Raw genomic sequence first — 20,717 nt, 5'->3', positions numbered from 1 at the left:
ATTTTTGTAGGTAAATCTAAGTTCGGGCCCTCAAGCGTAAACATTGTCTCGAATGGATGGCGGCCCTACGTCACCTGTGAAACAACGCTGATCTAGTTGTACTCTCCCGCTCAATCAAAATCAGTGATGAAGAAAGGGATAAAAAGTGTACTCATCCGTTTTCTGTGACCTATCACAACAAAACAAATTAGAGATGTTAGTCTATAGTGACCTAATTTCTTTTTCAGCTTTTGCCGAAGGCTATACAAAATAAATTATTTTTCTTTTCTTGAGTTCTAAGTAGGTCAGCGAAGTGTACGCTTTTTATTTATTTCCTGAATGTCGCCTCCAAATTGCCAACAGTTTCTACCTGTGACGAGAAGTTGGCTTTGTTGCAGCGTTGATGTGTGTGAGGGGAAGACCGCTTGCGGTTTTGAAAAGGACAACAGCAATTTCAAACGGTTATTGAGCTTGTAGCGTACTACTTAATGTTGCGTAGTTAGGACGGCTAACCTTGATTAAGGTTTTAAAGATCCATGGTAGAGCCTTCTTCTCGTTTAAATTTCATGAGCGAAGTCAGTGTCACTTTTGAGTGCGATCGGACCCCTGCAGCGGAGAAGTGTACTGAGTGGACCTTGGGGCATTAGTACTCTCATTCACCTCATTTCCTGGTCATTTTCTAACATAACATTTTGTTTAAGCTGCCGTCTTAAAGTACCGTCCCTCCTACTCGCCATAGGTCGGAGGTATCAATAGGCACTCGGTCATAATCACCGCTTTGTTCCGTTATAAAGATATGCGCCCACGCGCGCTCACTGATGTCCAATCACACCAACAGCTATTCACTCGAGTTAAGACGTCTTGCACTAAATGCCGTTCGTCAGGGGCGTAGCCAAGGGGGGTGGGGGTAGGGGGGTTCAAACCCCCCCCCCCCCCCCCCCCGAAAAAAATTTCTGGCTACGCCCCTGCCGTTCGTACACACGGCCAATCGCACTCGTAGGCGCTCGCAGCCATTCGTGACAGCAAACTCGGGGGATGTTCTCTGAATGAGTATGCCGGCCTGCACTACTCTCTTTGGTCAGGCTCTACGACACCTTTGTCTTAGAGCCGTAATTTTGGGAAACACCATTGCGCGGTGGCACGCCTAGCGCAGATAGAAGTCAAAGAAGGTTGTTAGCACGAGGGTACTGCTGCTGGGCTTCGTGAAGTGATGACGTAATCTAATGCTCCAAAACGTTCAACATTCAGGTTGCTTGAACTGGGGATGCCATGAACAAAATGGAATGGCTTATATGTGTGTTCTCAGCCTCGACCGCATACTTGGCACTGGAAGCACTATAACAAGTCAGAGACAAAAAACTCAATTTTGACGGCATGTGATATTTAAGGCGTTAATTATTATTATTATTATTATTATTATTATTATTATTATTATTATTATTATTATTATTATTATTATTGGATGCATAAGAACGATCATAGAAAGGAGAAGAGCTAGGTAGTAACTGCCACCAGGAATGGCACTACGCTTGTGCGCTGAAGTACATAGAAAAATAATAGTGAGTGAAGAACAGGAGGTTGCTGAAGGAGCATAACGAGTCAAGGAAATGAGGGAAAATAAAAGAGGGGTGTGGAAAAGAATACGAGAGCAAAAGATGCAGGTGTATAGCATACACGCATCGAGCAGCACTTGGCGTCCGGCATCAAATCGTCGCACGGAAAAGTTCAGCCGCACTCTGGTTGCCGCTGGCTGCTGTAAACGCGCGGCCTTACATTCACGAAGAAAGTCCCGATCAATCTTGCTCCACGTGCTCTGATGCCACTGATTCAATTGAAAGAGCGAGACTGTTGTACAAGCCTGCAGCTCAAACACTCGCAGTACTTAAGAGACTTCCCTATCACGTGGTGACATTCACGGCTACAGTACCCGACCAACAAAAAATTTCAGCCAGTTCCGCTCAGTGAAAACCTTCGGACAGCGTTGCTGTAAGCGCGCGAGTGCATGTGATTGGCTAGCGAGATAACGTGCATTATCATCCTCATTCATCATCATTTTGTTTTTGTTTCTTTATTCACTCCCCCTCTCGTCACGTGACCTGCGTGATGCCTACTACTACCACTACTACTACGACTGCTATTACGACGACGACGGCACAGGGTTGACTGAGCGAGCTTCGTTGTAAAAGCGGCTACTCTACTGTGAAGTAAAACATCACGAACCGACAAATATCTCCAGTGGCTCAACCGCAAAGTAGCCAGTACGCAAGCGGGAATCGCCAGCAAGAGCTGCCCATTGCCGAAAAGCCACCACAAACAAGGGCTCCGTAGGACAAACGCGCACATCGCATGCATATCCATCGCACGCGCGAAGACGTAGACGTTCCTAGCTAGTTCGTTCATGTTCATAAAATGTGCGGACGTCGGCGAAATGGACAGTCGGGAAGTGCTCTCCCTCGGGGTCAGCGCAGCGTCGGCGCTGAGGTAACCGGATCCGAGCGCGGCGCGACTGCCGGACTGGCGTCGCCGAGACGTGGCCCTAATGGATTGAACGGCTGCCTTTCCATCCCCTCCGGCAACGATCGGAGTCTACACGACGCGCGCCTCTCCATCGCCATAGAGGAGAACGACCGCGACCAACGTCGCGGCTGCCGCCGACGTCGGCGGCGTCGTACGAAAAGAAAATATATACTCACGGCAGAAGGCATAGAGAGGGCCGTCTCTTCGTCGCTCTCTCTTTCTCTCGAGCCATCTCGCTCTTCTTCGTGTCGCTGATGCTTTGGGCGCCCTTCGCTCTTGGCGCGAGTTTGCGAGCGGCCGACATTTGGGAAGTATTGTATCGCGCGACGATGCACGCGGAGTAGCAGTGTGACGTTCACCAACGGATAGATGTTTATAGCTCGGTTCAAGCAAGAGTGTAGTTATCTTTACAGAAAAAAAGTTGACTTCCCCTGGTTCACGAGTGGCGGTGAAAAGTGGAGGCAGTATCACTACATATACGAACTAGTGTTCAATATTACAGTGACCCTCGCAACAAGTGCAAGAACTCTGTGAACCCTTCTTTAGTGGACAAAGAACGTTTTGGGTAAGTAAGGTGACTTTGAAGTTAGCACCAGAAGCGGAACTGCAGCTTTCATTAAGTTAGGATTGTGGCGTAACTTTAAACGATCTATAGAAGCACGAAGTAGGCACTCGCGACTTCACTTTGACGGTTGTAACGTACGCGTGTGCAAGGAATGCCACGTGACCCATCAATTATTCATTTGTACAGCGTTTGCGAATATTCGAAGGTTTATAACAAAAGCAAATAATCTTCCAGTGCACATCAGGATTCCCCCGCCGCTCCCTCGTACTGCTTCTCTCACTATAATCCAACGCATTTAAATTTGTGGCACCGTCATCGTAAAACGACGTAGTACAATATGTTTTAATGTGCGGTGCATAAGTCCCTTATCGGTGAAAAGCGCACTCCCTTTGATAAATATAAGTTGATGCGTATTTCCGATGCATCAACGAGCTGTCAAGTGCTGGCATCCCGCGTTTCAGCCCTGTCAGCGTGCGCGGCACGCGCACTTAGATATCCGAAGCGAAATAAGACCGACCGCCGTGCCAGTAGGCGTCAAAGGTTCGTGCATCCAGAGCTATACGTGCCCGCTCGGCTGCTGTCAGGAGGAGTCGGGAGGGCCCGAGACGACGACGACCACGCTGCCGGCGCCGCGCCGCGGGCTCTATTGCGCACGCCCGGGGCGCTCGTCTCAGAACGGGACGCTCGTGGGGGCGAGGGGAGGGGCATCCGACGCTGAGTGACGCTCACGGCTCGCGCAACAGTCCCGCGCACAATCCTCAGACTCTGAGGCGGTGTGCGAGGTAGCGCGCGCGCGTCTCGCCAACACGAAGCTTGTCGCGTTCTGATGCTCAGGTGGACTTGGAGTGGCGGATGGGGTCGATGGATCCCGCTGCGCGGGATCGTCGTGGGATTCTGTCAGCGACGAAACGATTCTCCAGAGCAAGACAGCGGCTCTGAGAAAACCTGGGTGTGACTACATCGGCCGAGATTTCTTTCGCAATTCCGAGTGTGATTTTTGTGACCAGTCTTAGTATTGTCCATTCGTCGTATTTACGTTGCATTTAGCTCGCCTGAGCCGTGCATAGAGGCGGAGGAAAGGGAGTCGGGTTGTGACGCGTCGAGTCGCGCTTGGACCAAGAAATTTTGTGAACTCGCTGGGCGACCATGTTTCTCGCGGCACCGCGTCGGCGTGCTTCGGCGACGCCTGAGTAGTTGGGGCGCTGTGCGCCTGTCTTCGATTTGCTCTGGCCTGAACTTCCGCACGAGGCGGGACCAAACCGGATGTGAAAATGGAAGAGGAGGAGCACAGACAGGACGACGACAAACAAGAGGTAACTCAAACCTCTGCACTTTTGCGCCGCGTTCTAATAAATTAAATGGATGCAAGCTGTATAGAGTAGCAGCTGCTGCTGCCTGTAAAACGGGGCTATGAACCACGTGAAGCGTTGCTGGCTTTTTGTGCACGGTCCTCAACATCAGTTGTATGTTGATATAAATTTGATTTGATTGAAGTTATGGTCAGCACCTTAAGCTTCCGTCACACTGCTTGCATATCTCACGTTGTTTCTCTGAGACTGGTTCTGACAATTTAATGGTAATATGTCCCTCATAAATTGAATCAGTAAGCGTGGCATTTCCTTCTAATATAGTTATAAGTTAACTGTGACACTGCAGCTTGAGTTTTTCGTCTACTATATGTGCAATGAGCCACGAGAGACGTCGTAGTGATGACATTAAACCATGAGCGTATACACTTCTGTCCTAAGTAGACGTACTCCTTTACAACTTCCAGGGTCTCGCCCCCTATCGCAGAGCGCTGTTCTCTGCCGAGATTGTTCCACATTACTTTAGTTTTATGCATATTAATTTTCAGACCTACTCTTCTACTTTCCGTATCCAGTTCAGAATCATCAGGTGTAATTCGTCTCCCGCGTTACTCATCAATGCAATGTCATCAGCGAATCGCAGGTTACTGAGATACTCTCCATTAACTCTTATCCCTAATTCTTCCCAGTCTAGGGCCTTGAAAACCTCCTGTAAACACGCGGTGAACCACGGAGTAAACCGCGGAGCCGAACCATGAGAGTGAAATAACTAGAAGAATAAGGATGGGATGGGGCTCATTCGGCAAGCACTATCAAATCATGAATGGTAGTCTACCACTATCCCTCAAGAGGAAGGTATATAACAGCTGCATCTTACCGGTACTTACCTACGGAGCAGAAACCTGGAGACTTACAAAGAGGGTTCAACTTAAACTGAGGACGACGCAGCGAGCGATGGAAAGGAAAATGCTAGGTGTAACCTTAATTAAGAGGCAGGAAAAGAGCAGAGTGGGTCAGTGAACAAACGGGGGTTAAGGATATCATAGTTGAAATCAAGAAGAAGAAATGGGTATGGGCCGGGCACGTAGCACGTCGGCAGGATAACCGGTGGTCATTAAGGCTAACTGACTGGATTCCAAGAGATGGCAAACGCGTGAGGGGGAGACAGAAAATTAGGTGGGTAGATGAGATTAAGAAGTTTGTAGGTATAACTTGGCAACAGAAAGCACAGGACCGGGTTGATTGGCGGAACACGGGAGAGGCCTTTGCCCTGCAGTGGGCGTAGACAGGCTGATGATGTATACACTTCGGTCTGGTCGCGCAAGCGCTTCTGCTTTCTGCCTCCATCAGAACGTGGTTGCCGCGCCCGGGATTCGATCTCGCGACATCGCTGAGCAGCGGAATGGTACAACCGCGATATCCATAGGCTGATCTCGGTACCCGCTGTAGTCTTATTGTATAATAAGACTACAGCGTTCACAGAACTGTCATCATCTTTCTCGCTGATGCGAGAAAAGCGTCCCAGCAGTGCCGTCATTCTTTTTTCTTTAGGGCATGAATGCTCCATGTCGGTGAGGCTGTTAAATGTATTGTGCTCGCAGCTGCCAGTGGCCCAGTACACAACAAATCAGTTTCCCCTTAGTGCACAGGGTGCACGGTGCATGCCTCCGCCTACTGATGATGGATCGGCGTGTTTGTGTGTTTAGGGCGCGGTGGAGAGTATAGGGGCGTAGTACGTGCACAGCCGCCAGAGTGTCAGTGTATACCGTGATATGTGTCCTCCATGAAGGTTCTTTTAGGGCTTAATGCATGCGTGTCAACTGACAGCCAGCAGTTCGGCTCTCTATAGACTGACATAGTTCTTTGGCCAACAAAGGCGTATTCCTGGACGCGCGTGGTTTCCATGTCAAGGCAAATGATTATACAGCGTCCGAGTATTCTAATCATTAGGCGACATTCTTGCGCAGGTTTCTGGGCAAGTGGGTGGGGTTCTTAGTCCAGGGCTACACTGGTCAAGAAGGGCCAGTTGGCTCTCCTCTTCTCCGCTAGAAAGCCATCTCTCCCACCGCCGTATTCGAGATGATGTTCCCAAAAGGGGAGAATTGATCGCGTGGAAATGTTGGTCTTTGAAATCGTCTGGAGCGTGCGTCATGTCGCATTATCCCGCTAAAGCTATCGCTTCGAGACGTTGAGTTATACTGGCACCGCAGACATTGTCGGATACCTACAAAGTGTGCGAAGTCTGCCTGGGATGCGATAGCATTAAGAATGCAAAAGCAAAAAAACAAGCAAATATCTGCTATTTCTGGTTAACCAAGGTGAAGGGCTGGGCCGAGTTAGCACGTACTACCTTCTGGTGGCTAAAAAGTAGAAAAAATAAGAATAATTTGAGCCACTTCACTGCTGTTTTCCAACATGGTACGAATGCAGCCTTAAGTTCGAGCTTAGTGCTTTGGTACGTCAGTCACCGTCATTTAGCGGGACGAAAGTGCTTGGGATGCGCACTTATTCTAAAAGGACAGGGCGTGCAAACACGGACACAAGAAAGAAGTCAGGACACTACATTCTTGTGTCCGTGTCTGCACGCCCTGTCTTTTTAAAATGAATACTTACCAACTAGCTCAGCTCTCTGTTATTCTAATGCGCACTTACATTACAGTTTGGTACATGTATTTAAGCTCTACTTCTTGTCCAAGCATTTGTTTAACTAGAAGCATTCGACTGCCCGTCCGATTAGAAAAAGAAAAGCGTCGGCTGTTGCAAAAGCAAATCGCCTTGCGAAAGCGAGTAATATATATAGCTACCCATAGACGTCGGTCTAAAATTAAGCCCGACCAACCGCGGCTTCTCGAGTAAAGTAACGCGGCCACGTGGTGCACTTGATGCGTCCAGCTGGAAGCGATAAGTTCACAACGCACGGGTGCCTGCCCCGCACAAATACTCCCGAGCCAAGATAAAGAAAATGAACGCCCTGCGCTCAGATGATTGCGGAGGCACGAGAGGCTCGTTCTTAGGCGGCCCAGGGGCGTAGCCAAAAGGGGGGGGGGTGGGGGGGGGTTGAAACCCCCCCCGAAATTTTTCAGTTTTCCTTGCGTATATATACACGCACACATACAAACGCACGCACGAACATACATAAAGTATGGTTGAACCCCCCCCCCCCCCCCCGAAAAAAATTTCTGGCTACGCCGTTGCTGAGGCCGCTTTCTGTTATAGCAACCGGCAACTCAAAACTGCTGATGCAATCTTCTCCACTGTTCGGAGCGAGGAAGCTTGAACGTAAATTGTTAGAAGCCGCGGCTGAATATTCCAGAGAGAGGTAGAAAGAAAGATCGTTTCCCAGTCACGGTAGCTTCACTACTGTGTGCGAGAAATGCTGAAACGCCCGTGTACGTGGGTTTGCGTGCACGTTACATAACGCCAGGTGCAGTAGCGTAGCCAGAAATTTTTTTCGGGGCGGGGTTTCAACCATACTTTATTTATGTTCGTGCGCTCGTTCGTATTTATGTTCGGTTGTGTGCATGTATATATGCGCATGCAAAATTGAAAAATTTCGGAGGGGAGGGTGTGTTTGAACCACCCCAACCCTTAAAACTATAGAAATCATCATCGCTCGTAAAACCACAGAAAGTATTATTATTAGGTAGTTCTGAACACGGTACGCAAAGCTTTACGTTAGCGATTGTCGCCTCTGCGCAGGCGTCATATGCTATCCTCTTGGGTACTCACGTTAAGTTACGAAAATAGCGTATCGTACCCAACGAACGCTAACGCTATACGAACCCTATTCTAAAGCTGTCTATTGTTTTACTTCTTACGTATACAATAAGAGTCTGCCCTTTTTCAATGATTGAGGATTCGCTGGTAAAAATACACACATTGCAATGACGAGAGACACTCGCTAGCTTTCTTATTAGATTTGCCAGAGCGCGTTCGAGTGAACGACTCTCAGAAGCAAAAGGGCACGGAGATAAGCACAGCAGGCTCACGCGGATAGCTATTGGTCTTTCGTGGCCGGGTCGTAAAGCAAAATACGTGCTTGCACTGATGCTGCGAGTTTATTTTCCCCCGCAAAAATTTACGGCCATTCCGTGTGCCTCGATGCAGGGGACAAAGTCGTTTTTCTTCCACAAGAGCTGTAGTATTTGTTTCACACACACACACACACACACACACAAAAAGAACACGCAACCGACTCGCGCTTTTCCTCACGTCTGTGGAAGGCTACGCAGTGTAAAAACAACCATTTCGTTTCTTTTAGTTTTGTTACTGCAGGCTTTAAATGGACTTCACTAAGTCATGAAGAATCGCACAGAAAAAGCAAGAAAAATATGATCTTGATACATTTCTTACCTTTAGCCCGCAGATATACTATTCGTACCAAATGATGCAAACCATGGCGGTAAAAAACAAAACAAAAAGTTAAGTTATTAATGACTTGTAAGCTAAGCATAAACAACAGGAATTCATACCAACAGACAGAAATTAATCAAGAACTCTTTAACACTGCATCTCGTGTGGATATCGTGTTGCTTTGGGGCGAGAAAATCAATCAATCAATCAATCAATCAATCAATCAATCAATCAATCAATCAATCAATCAATCAATCAATCAATCAATCAATCAATCAATCAATCAATCAATCAATCAATCAATCAATCAATCAATCAGAGTGAACACAACGTGAGAACGTCGCGAGTACCGTGCTCCTGGGTACGCATTCACGACCATCATCATGAACGGCACGTGCTCTCTTCTTCAAAGAACGTGAGCTTGGGCACGTTGGTTTTCCATCTTAACACCTATTGCGCACAGAAGGGACAAGAACAGAGAGGTAACGACGCGGACTCAGCGCTAACTTCCAACAATTGATTTATTTATACGAAGCAGTACAAGTACAAATATAGGAAGCGGGAAGCAACGCGCACAGGCACATAAGTGCGAGATTAGATTTTTAAAACATCGATGATACATGCGAATGGTATGCAGCCAAAGATAACATGAAAGTACAGCAAAAGAAATATTTACAAGATTGCCAGGCTATACTGTAGAAACTATCTTCTTCAAGTCACCCTTCCTATATCGCATTTAAAAAGTCTAATTCTTTTCTTGACAGCTCAATTGAAGGAGCGCTTATGCACGTCTCCCCCAAACAAGCAATCTTCGCCGTCTCGATAATTTCCCATGTTGCCTGCGCTGAGCTTCGTCCTATGACACTGCACTGTGAATACATATAGGGACGCACCCACAGTTTCTGCAGTGAGCAGCGAGATGGCCCGCGCTTTCAGTCTGTACGTTATTTGCGTGCTCACGCAGCCTGTCGTTCGCGCACCTTCCCGTTTGTCCTCGTATAGTATATGCAACACCCAGCCGCAATCTATGTAGTAATGTTTCCTGGTCTGTTCTTAACCGGAATGGCAGTCGAAAAGTACGACCAGAGTGAAGTCTGTGAAGACGTTCTTGGCGATAATTAGGGTCATTCCATAAGCGTGTCATAGATGTTTTCATATACTGAGATACCTTTGCAAGTTTGGGCAGGAGCGAAACCCTAACTGCAGTGTGTGTCACACGCCTGAGACTATTCACTACATCCTGTGCGTGTGCCCCCAGACAATCACTTAAGTGCGTCGTAGATCAACTGGACTCCGGAACTTTTTCGGAGGAGAAGCTTTTGGGGGCTTGGAAACATGCAGACCGCGCCCAACGAAGTTTAAAGTGCCTCTTGAGATTTCTCAGCGATACAGGTTTAGATGCTCGTCTTTAGAGCATGTGCTACGGTATAAAGACTTTAGCGCGTGTCCTGTCCCCGTGCAGGACAGTGTGTACAGTGACTCATTGCGCCATGCCATAGTCACCTATCATCCCACCTCCTTCTTTCTCTTTCTTTCCCCATTCGCCTTACCCCCGTGAGGAGTAGCAGGCTAGAAATCCGCTTTCCAGGCCGACCTCTCCTCCTTCTTGTCATTAAAACATCTTCTTCTTCTTCTTCCCGTTTGTCCGATGCATTTTTTTTTCACAAGAATAATACGAGTAATACCATACATACACGACGTCTCACACAGGGCCAAGAAAATTGGCAATAACGCAAATGTAGGGGTCATCTTCTCAGCACCAAACAAGCTGTCCAATCTGTGCCAGGCTAGCTACTGTGGTGCCGAGAAGCCCAGTTGCCAGAAAAAGCACAAAGAAAGCTTTATTCAGTGCGAGAATAACGTCGTATATGAGCTCCCGCTGTCTTGTGGCAGAAAATACATTGGACAAACGGGAAGGTGCGCGAATGACAGGCTGCGTGGGCAAGCAAACTTGCGGACTGAAAGCGCGAGCCACCTCGCTGCTCACTGCAAAAACTGTGGGTGCGTCCCTATGTATTCACAGTGCAGTGTGGTAGGAGGAAGCTCAGCGAAGACAACACGGGAAATTATCGAGGCGGCGAAGATTGCTAGTTTGGGAGAGACGTGCGTAAATTCGCCTTCAGTTGAGCTGACAAGAAAGAACTAGACTTTTTAAACGTGATAGAATGGGTGACTTGAAGAAGATGGTTTCTACAGCATGGCCTGGTAATCTTGTAAATATTTCTTTTGCTGTACTTTCATGTTATCTTTGGCTGCACATCATTCATGATATCATCGATGTCTTAAAAATTTAATCTCGCTTTCCTATATTTGTACTTATACTGCTTCGTAAATAAATCAATTGTTGAAAGTTAGCGCTGTGTCCGCGTCGTTATCTCTGTGTTCTTGTCCCTTCTGTGCGCTGTAGGTGTTATGACTCTCTTCTTCCTCTTCTGCTTCGCTCCCGATAACTCTGATGGGCGATAGAATGGGTACCCCCCCCCTCGATATCGAAGGGACACTGACGCATCCATCCCCCTTCTTCTGTATGTGTGAGAGAGAGAGAAATAGATTAAAAGGAAACGCAGGGAGGTTAACCTGGCGCCTCAAGTAGTACACGGGCTAACGCTTCCCTGCTTCTTCCTATTTGTGCGCATATCTGGATATATATATATATATATATGGCGCCCTATCCTGTCTTCTCTCGTTTTTCTTCTTTGTTCTCAGTTGTGCCACAAGTAAAATTTCGTTAAGCTATGCACCTGTGACAGTAATGTCGCGTACCACGCAAGAGTGACGGACTGTGACTGACTGTGTTTGCTGTGTTATGGGCTGTCTTCCCTGTCCGTATATTTCAGTCTCCCCCACACTGTTCCCGCGTGTAGGGTAGCAAACCGGTTGCCCTAAACTGGTTAACCTCCCTGCCTTTGCTTCTCTACTATTTCTTCTCTTCTCTATGCACCAACTCGCCCAACGTTATACACTCCCTTAAAGCGTATCTATAGATACACGCTGCATTTGCAAGGCGCCTTATACGGGCCCTATGAAATGCGACTGCTTGATACAGACGACTGAGAAGAAAAATAAGGTGGCTTAATTACATGCCGTCCTGCAATCAGTATTTGTAGGACGTGGTAGCAAATAAACTGATTTCATTTCATTATATACCCGCGCCGGCGCAGTGTGCATGAGGGCAAATAAACAGCACTGTGAGGCTTTACTAAATACATTTTGTGCAACTGGAGTCGTAAACTTACAGCAGCAACGCAGTCGACTGATTCCCCTCAAAATTAGAATAAAATATTCAGGCACGGCGGCGTTGTTTTGTTACAATTCAGCCCCATAGTGACTGAAATCGGTTGCGTTTACCACCTTGTACGCCATGTAATATGCCTGGTAAAAAATAATAAATAAGGTAGCCGCTGTGAAGCAAGCCTTCTGACAGGCATATCCTGCTTTATGGCTGCAACTTTTTTAGATGCTTGCGCTTAGAGAAGCCAGCTTTGGTAAACATGTCCAGCGCGGTTACTCAGGGCGCTCGTAAAGAATTCGTCGGCGTGGCCATGTTTTCGCGCTGTACGGTCTTGCTGCCGTTACCGCGTGCTTATCTGCCAGGCAAGCTTTGAGAAGACGATCTACTCGCAGTTTCCTGAACGATAACGTAATGCACACGCAGTTCTTGCACGCGCCCTATCGGTTAAGCGAAACACGCTTTTTCATTTATTTTTTTTTACTAGACAGCATAGCGCATTTTCTGGACTGCAGTGTTTTTTTTTCTTTATTTTTTCCTGTACAGCACTTGGTATAAGAAAAACACGGGGAAAAAGAAAAGCTGATCCCACGCAAACACGTGTTACGAGTATCCTTGGCGGCGGCTCGCCGAGGCTGTCTGTGCTTGCGTGTCAAGATGTGAGATACGGTGTGCGCTCACGAACGAGAGAGCGGCCTGGGCACCGCCGATCCTCGCCCTATGAAGGCTCCTATTTTAGCCCCTTCGCGAGCCGCTCGTGAGACGAGCAAGCAGCGTGAGTTCGTGTCGGCTGCTTGCACTGGCTCGCTACACGAACTCATACACGCACACTGAACACACACATGCGCGCGCACATGAACTAACATACATGTCAGAGGAAAGGCACTGCAGGCTTGGGAACGATTAGTGCGGGCGCTGTGACGTAGCGGCTATACGGTCGAGAAAGCACACACGTTGTAGACACTCACGCACTCCCTCCGATGTCGTGCGCGCTCCGTCATCCCACGCAACGACCGCGACGGCGCTGCCAGCGAGTCCTGCGCGCTTTCTTTTTGTCACCTTTCATTTTTCCTCCCCCACCTTCGACCGCGCCGCCGAACCGACACGCGCCCCCGCGCGTGACGTTGCCGCGCTTTGCGTGACAATAAAAGAAAAAGAAAAGCACGATAACGTATAGAGATAGAGGTGCTGGGCAGGGCTCGCACAAGAACGCGCCGACCCACTGTGTCGGGGCCGCTCCGTCAGCAGTGGTCAGAGAGCGAGTGCTCGCGCACCGGCCGGCGTCCGTCGCTGATACGTCGGCGTTGAAACACCCGCGCGGAGTACTTCAAGCTCCGGACGTTCCGTGTTCTTACGGCCTTTCAGTGCTTCCCTGCGCAAGACCTCTCGACCACCTAAACAGGTTTAACATTCGTCGCCGCGATTGTGCACGGTTTCATCGGCACCAACGTCGTCTCGCCGCATTCGTTGATGAATGAAAGAAGGCTGCTGTTGACGTGCTTCAGAGCGCTTCAGGGATCGATTTGTTCACAATTTGCTGGGCACGTTCGGTCACACCGTTTCGAGGTCACGAGCGCCCGCGTTTCATTTCCGTGAAGTGGCTCCGAAAGTGGCGCTCAATAGAGTCGCGTAACGCGGTGAAGAAGTAAACTTTAGGAAGTATAACTCTCGGCAATCGAGCGCAGTTCTTGTTTTGAGAGGACGGAGGAGGATTCAACCAAGGTAAGCCGGACGTTCTTGTTTTGCTTCAATTTTATCTCGTATTACATGGCTTAGTTCAACTGTACAAAAAAAAAAAGAAATCTGCATTTGTCGAGCTGTTCCACGCACAATATGTTTATGCCAGAATGCACGTGAGCGAGTCTATGCTGTCAAAACGATTTAAGGCGGAAAGTTGGGCTAGTTGGTAACGTGAATAATAGGACATGTTAACTAGCGAAAAAAGACGTGGACGAGAAGAAGGAATACAGGACAACGCTAGACTTCAACTAAACTTTATTACACATAACATTCAGGTATATATAGACAACTTGGCGAGCGCATGCGCGCAAAGGTCCTATTAACACCGAAAATTAATCAGCACAGAAGAATTATCAGTTGCTTTCCAGATAGCCAAGTTCCTTGTCAGAGAGAGCCAAAGAGGGACTGCTGACACAGGCGTCAGCTTCTTTTTTAATGATCAAAGCTTCAAAAATCTCCCTCTCCCCCTGCGTTGCGAAGCCGCGCAGCACTGACGTTTTTTCACAGTATGGAGAGCATGAACATCTCCTGCAATGGTCGGCAAGGTGTCCACCACCTTGCCACCAAGCTTGTACGTATGTGTGCAGCGGTGAACGGGCTAAGCCAAGACAAGGCTTGTAAAGTGAGTCACGCCACTCGTTTTGTTCCATGCAGAACTGCTGTGGTGTACAAGATTCCGCTGTCCTGTGGCCGGTGTTATGTAGGCCAAACCGGCCGTTGCATTAACGTAAGGCTGCGGGAGCACCGAGCGGCAGTGAAGGCGTTGGCTGGTGGTGGACACCTTGCCGACCATTGCAGGAGATGTTCATGCTCTCCATACTATGAAAAAATGTCAGTGCTGCGCGGGTTCGCAACGCAGGGGGAGAGGGAGATTTTTGAAGCTTTGATCATTAAAAAAGAAGCTGACGCCTGTGTCAGCAGTCCCTCTTTGGCTCTCTCTGACAAGGAACTTGGCTATCTGGAAAGCAACTGATAATTCTTCTGTGCTGATTAATTTTCGGTGTTAACAGGACCTTTGCGCGCATGCGCCCGCCAAGTTGTCTATATATACCTGAATGTTATGTGTAATAAAGTTTAGTTGAAGTCTAGCGTTGTCCTGTATTCCTTCTTCTCGTCCACGTCTTTTTTCGCTAGTTAACATGTCCTATTAGTCAAAACGATGTTTTAAAGCGTGAACGGCGCTTGAAATTCACCTGAAACTTCTTTATGGCAACACCAATTTCTTTCTTTCTTTCTTTCTTTCTTTCTTTCTTTCTTTCTTTCTTTCTTTCTTTCTTTCTTTCTTTCTTTCTTTCTTTCTTTCTTTCTTTCTTTCTTTCTTTCTTTCTTTCTTTCTTTCTTTCTTTCTTTACGGTAGCGGTAAAATTACCCAACGTAATCTTACCCTTACCAGTGCGGTTAAGGTAATAAATTGCAAATGGGCGATTACTACAATACGCTTGTAATTTTCATTAGCTCTCTGCTTTTGTTCTTAACCTTGCCGTTGTATTTTCCGTTTCGTCCAAAAGACATGCGCTACGGTTACGGGCTTTCATTTTGATACATTTTTTCATTTTTTCATTTTTACTACATTTTTTCATTTTTTCATTTTTACTACATTTTTTGGTATATTACCCACCCCCTCTGTAACGCCTTTATGTGCCCTGAGGGTAATGTAAATAAATAAATAAATAAATGACGTTGCGATCACTCTTCGTTCGTATTGTAGATTAGAGCGGAAAACAGCAGGAATAGAACGAAAGAACTTGACAGGACAGACAGTTCTTTCCTTTTATTCCGGCTGTTTTCCGCTCATACAATCTACAATATGCTGCACCAGCTGGCCCAGCACACCACTTTATTGTACTCTTCGTTCGTTTTGTCACCTTCGAATATTTGTCTGCGTTTTTCACATTGAAATCTTTGACATCGCTAAGGTTTACAATTAATGTTGAGCTGCAAATAGTGTCTATCAAACCACACAATATATGTATGTTCACTTATCATGCAATGTGTGCTCTGGAGTAACACCAACCAAGCCTTACATCTAATTTTGGGCAAGGTCAAGCTGCAGACGGAAGCTTCCTGCTACTAACAGCTTCCGATACCCCCCCCCCCCCCTCTTGGAAATCAAATTACACCGAATCGAATCTAACCATATTTTATTATGTCTCAGTGTTGCTCACAAATGTATAACATGTCAGGCGCGAATCAGACGCAAGGGTTGCGAGCTCATGGGAAATAGACACAGGACATACCTCCTGCGCTATCAGCGTGACTCAGGTGTGCAAGCGGAAATGTTCAAGAAAATATTTTACATGCGAAGTATCTTATGGCGGAGTTCAATCCGGTGGTGGTGGTGGTGGTGGTGTGCGGCGTGACCACCCTTACTGCGCATGCGCATACCCTCTCCACTCACCCTCTCCACATCCCCTCTGTCATCCCCTCTCCACTTCCCATCTCCCCTCTCCTCTTTCCCCCTCTTCACTTACCCTCTCCCCACTCCCTTGCCCCTCCCCTCTCCACTTCCTCTCTCCCATCCCCCTGTCCACTCTTCCTCTGAAACGCGGGCTAGACATGCCGAAATTCTCTCCTGCGCAACGCCCCGCATACGCGTAATCCTCTTGTAATCCTCTTCGCGTTCCACGACGCGAGGTCGGTAGCATGCCCAACGAACACCAACGGAACGCGATCGTGCAAGTGCTCCGGCTTCGCATCGCCTCATGGTCCCCTCTAGCGGGAAATGGTGCAATTTTTTTCGAGTGCTTCTTGAGCTCGGCTGATACGGAGCTCCTCGAGCTATGCGTTTTGGTATGGAGCGGATGTCATTCACGGCACGAAAGCAAGTGAAATAAACTTGAGCAACACACCTTAGTCCTTTGCAAATATATAGTTGCTACGTGGTTACCCGGTGAAATTCCGAGCATAACAGAAAACAGTAAATGAAATACCATGAAAAAAAGCCAACGTTACGGTATTTTATTTCTAAGTGTACACCGGGGCTAAGTCACACGTGAAACGTCGGTGTCAAGAAATTGGAAATAAAACAGTCTGGCGGCCCATGTAGGGTTCATATAAATTTACGATAATTTATCTCTTGCACTGTCTATATTCTTTCAAAAAAGGATAATGAACATTCAGTAATCATGAATGATTGTATGGTACGCTAACCGCTGCGGTGGCACAGTGGTTACGGGGCTCGGCTGCTGACCCGAAAGGCGCGGGTTCGATCCCGGTGCGGCCGTCGCATTTTGATGGAGGCGAAATGCTAGAGGCCCGTGTATACCGTGCGATTTTAGTTCACTTAAAATAAAAAAAAACCCGGTGGTCGAAGTTTGTGGAGCGCCCCGCTACGGCGTGCCTCGTAATAATGTCGTGGTTTTGGCGTGCAAAACCCCAGAAATTATTCCCATTAATTGTTTAGTAGGATTTTCACGAGCTGGCCTCGAGCGCATATTTCAATACACAATTTTTTTCTCTTATTCACCCGATTCTTGGTCATACCTAAATAGTGGCCTATGTGGGAAAAATCTGCGACAGTCCGCAGTAGCGAGATACCCAATCGTCGGGCTCGGCAATCAGCTGTTTTTGATATGGCAATCCCACCTTTCATCGAAGCCTTGTCATTTCACGTTGCCGATTTTCATTGTTGCCTGGGTATGAACGCATGACCGTTTTGTTGCCTGTAGCGACTGAAGTGTTGCGAAAGAAAGAAAGAAAGTAGTACGTGCACGAAGAAAGTAACACACGCCAAGCCTCTTTCCTCCATTTTTTTGTTAAGGCAAGGGCTCCTGAATTTTTAAAGTAATAATTCAGACGGAATAATATTTGAGGTGACAACAAGCTGAAGCGATGTAGAATGAATGCCGAAATATCGTCGCCATGTTCGCAAACAGGTGATCCTCTTTTTCCTATGGACTGAAGATCTTCAAAGGACCTCATCACTGAAACGACTTCAGCTTTCAAGTACTCTCGACCGGTCACTTAGTCGTCCCCACCGCGAGGGCTAATAGAGGACAAAGAGCAGTGCTTTAGCTCCTCCTTCATACAGCTCCCACCGGCTAAGCCTACTTGAGTACATAAAGAAAAAAAGGCATTTTATACACAGCTCCCTCCACCGTCACAAATAAACAACAAACAAGAAAACTCGTTTCCGTGGATTCCGAAGTTTGCTTTTCACACACACACAGAAAAAAAGAAAAGGAAAGAAAGTATGAACTATAGTAGAGGGACGCTACAATCGAACCTCGGACGAGGCAGAACCAAGAGGGCAGAACCCGATTTCATGGAGGTAGGAAGCCGCGACAACGACGGGTAGAGAGGACAGGAGCGATTACGATGAAGAACGACGTCTCAGCTTGAGTGTACTCGAAGGACCTTGGAGTAAACTCTACTTCGGCTGTGGTGCGGAGAGAGGGGACCGCCGGGAAAGACATAAACAACAAACGGAGAAGTGTCACAAGCAGGAAAAATTCGCGGTGGGCAGGCCTAACGGCTAACTGCTGGCGCCGGTGTTCTTTTTGCATAGGTGCGTGGGAACGTTTCGCGGGTCTCCGCTCTGCATACCAGGGAGTAAATGGCGGCAGTTAGTTAAAGATCTGTCGTCATGGTGTTTCGCCGCAGTCAAGCGTCGTCGTGTCTATTACCCCACTCTGCAAAGACGTCTGTGCTTCTCAAACGGCGCCCAACGCCGGTTTGGGGGACGAGTCTTGACTTGCTCCCGTATCGAGCCGTTTTTTTTTTTTTTTTGAAGAGCCCCGGCTGCACTGGCTTGAACCGCCTTTGTCTGAGAAAGGGTGAATACCCTTTTTCCCCCACCGCAACCAATTCTTTGGTTGACAGAGAATTTTGTGAGAGCTTCTGATGGCGTGGGAAGCGGCGTGGAAGCCGTGCTGAAGCGTAGGTAGGTCAGGGAGAGACGATTCGGACAAAGAAGTAAAGAAAGGGAGGATCGCGTTTCTGTTCATACTCTGCAAGACGCAGGACGACTGGCCCAGACAAGGCCAGCAGACCAGCAGACCCGTTTATTTCGCAGTGTCTGCCTCGGCTCAAAACACGAAGCAAAATAGCGATGATGATGGTTATGTACAAGTGAGAACGATGAAGTACGTAAAATGCGCTTACAATATGTATTTTTTGTCTCATCCAGTTCGAAGATGCTTCCGCGTTCGGCGCAGGGCTATTCGCACTGCTGCTCATTTTATTCTTATCACTCGTCTTTCACGTTACTGAATCATTCATAATTGCTTCTATGATAGTTTAAAATTTATTTTCCTTCGAGCCTCATTTCGCGATAGATCGGATACGGAGCTGAAAGATGGGCAAAACTTTAGCCTGAAGTATACCGTGAAAAAAAACAAACTATAAAAGAATAACTCTACCCCACAAAGTAATATCATTGGTCAGGAATAATGCAAGCTAATTTTTGTTGAATTCTACAAATGTATGGCGTCACTGTTTACGAGAATATTTCAAAACCTTTGGGGTTGTGCACGTATTGTATTGTGCACGAGTCCTTGCGGCAGCTGAAATCTGAAGCGCCCGAAGGAAATAGATAAGGAGAAGGCAGGGAAGTTAACCAGAAAAACTTTTGGTTGGCTACCCTACACTGGCGATTAGGGAAGAGTAACAAGTACTTATAGAATCAATGCGGGGATCTCCAGGAGAGCTAAGAAAGCTTTTTATAGCTCCTAATACAATTTAGGATTTAATCTATTTAACAGCGCAGCCGTTTAGCAAATCGTTCCTTGTATCTCGTATCACGAAACTGTCATCATCATAAACGGGTATGTGCCACAGAAATTGGGTAAATCCCACTACTTACCTCTGGTCCACTACAAAAGACGAAGGCAACAGTTCGACATTCGTGTCGACTGTGAGATGCGAACGCTTGGTTTCAGCGCGAGTTTCTGTCTCTGGAGTTTGGACATCTGTGTCCTGTCTGTGACTGTCTTGTTTAACTCGAACATATCTGCGCTGAGAATCAACGTAGAAACAACCTAGCATCACCTAGCTAAAGCCTAGCAACGACCTAGAAACAACCCTCATCACCTATATAGCTAGGGCCTATAGAAACAACCTACAAGCAACCGGATTAGTCTTCAGATCGTCCACTTTCGCTGAGTCAAGCCTTGCGCGGCTTAGTGCAAGTTTCGCCAATTTTTTTAAAATGTGGGATAACATTAGACCGACATAAACTAATATTATCGCGTGGTTCTTTTATCGATCTAATGTAATTCTTAGCCTCAACGAGCACAATTGTGCCTCGAGCATTTGTATGAGTAGAGCAGAATTACAGATTCGCGAAAATGATTACATATGCTTTTCTTCCATTGATTTCCACTCTTTGTGTTCTTCAATACCCTACTACATTTAAACACCTTCTTCTTAAAATCACGATTTTTACTAAAGCCAACTGTTATTGATGCATTCAGCACACCTTCCAGAGTGGTTCCTTATCTTAACTGTCAAGTACAATACTAATACGCTACACAACCATTAAATGCAGTCGTTTCAATTCTGCCCCACCAGTGGTAATGCACCCAGCAACACCAAATATACACGGATGGGTGCTCGTGAGAAAACGACGTATAGAGTCTTGAGAGCCTCATCAGTATTGGTTTGTTTTTACGCTCAAGTTCCGATTGAGTCTGGTTGACCTGAGGAGTAATTAAATTAACGGTGCCCCCGGTGCATCAGCACAGGTGGCCAGCGCCCTTCAGGGCCGCCTCTGTATATCATTACAGCGCCTTCAGGTGAGAATTATGACGTGTGTAATTATCAATAATTTTGACACTTCATTGCAAGAAAGGTGATAGGGTGGATCGCTCTGTATACATATGCTATTGCGCTGTCGCTCATGTTGTATTTTTTGCACAAAAATGAGTAAATCATCGACTAAGTACGTAACACAATTTTACTTATTATCAGTCAGCATTCCAGGACATTTACAAAAAAATGTTATTCTTTCGCTGTGGCTATCGCTAACGGCCTGTCGGACATGATATGCTTGTCTGTGTCTCCCCAAAAGTGATCGTGTTTAACAATA

At 47.1% G+C, this 20,717-nt stretch overlaps 1 protein-coding gene across 6 annotated transcripts in view; it reads left to right on the top strand.

Annotated features, from left to right (window-relative positions):
• Positions 1-3,675: 3,675 nt before the first annotated feature.
• LOC119393390 (fibroblast growth factor 1) overlaps positions 3,676-20,717 on the top strand; it is a 49,312-nt gene continuing 32,270 nt past the window's right edge. The window contains exon 1 of one of the 6 annotated variants that reach the window (XM_037660367.2): positions 3,676-4,374. In XM_037660367.2, the coding sequence (XP_037516295.1) occupies positions 4,333-4,374 (42 nt within the window). In that variant the 5' untranslated portion in view covers positions 3,676-4,332. The remainder of the gene's footprint in view (positions 4,375-20,717) is intronic. The other 5 variants (XM_037660370.2, XM_037660369.2, XM_037660371.2 and 2 more) reach the window with 5 other exon arrangements.

The sequence above is a fragment of the Rhipicephalus sanguineus genome, chromosome 5 (assembly GCF_013339695.2).
Source record: "Rhipicephalus sanguineus isolate Rsan-2018 chromosome 5, BIME_Rsan_1.4, whole genome shotgun sequence".
NCBI lineage: Eukaryota > Metazoa > Arthropoda > Arachnida > Ixodida > Ixodidae > Rhipicephalus > Rhipicephalus sanguineus.
Note: the sequence above shows the minus strand (reverse complement) of the source record. Positions and strands in the feature narration are given on the sequence as shown.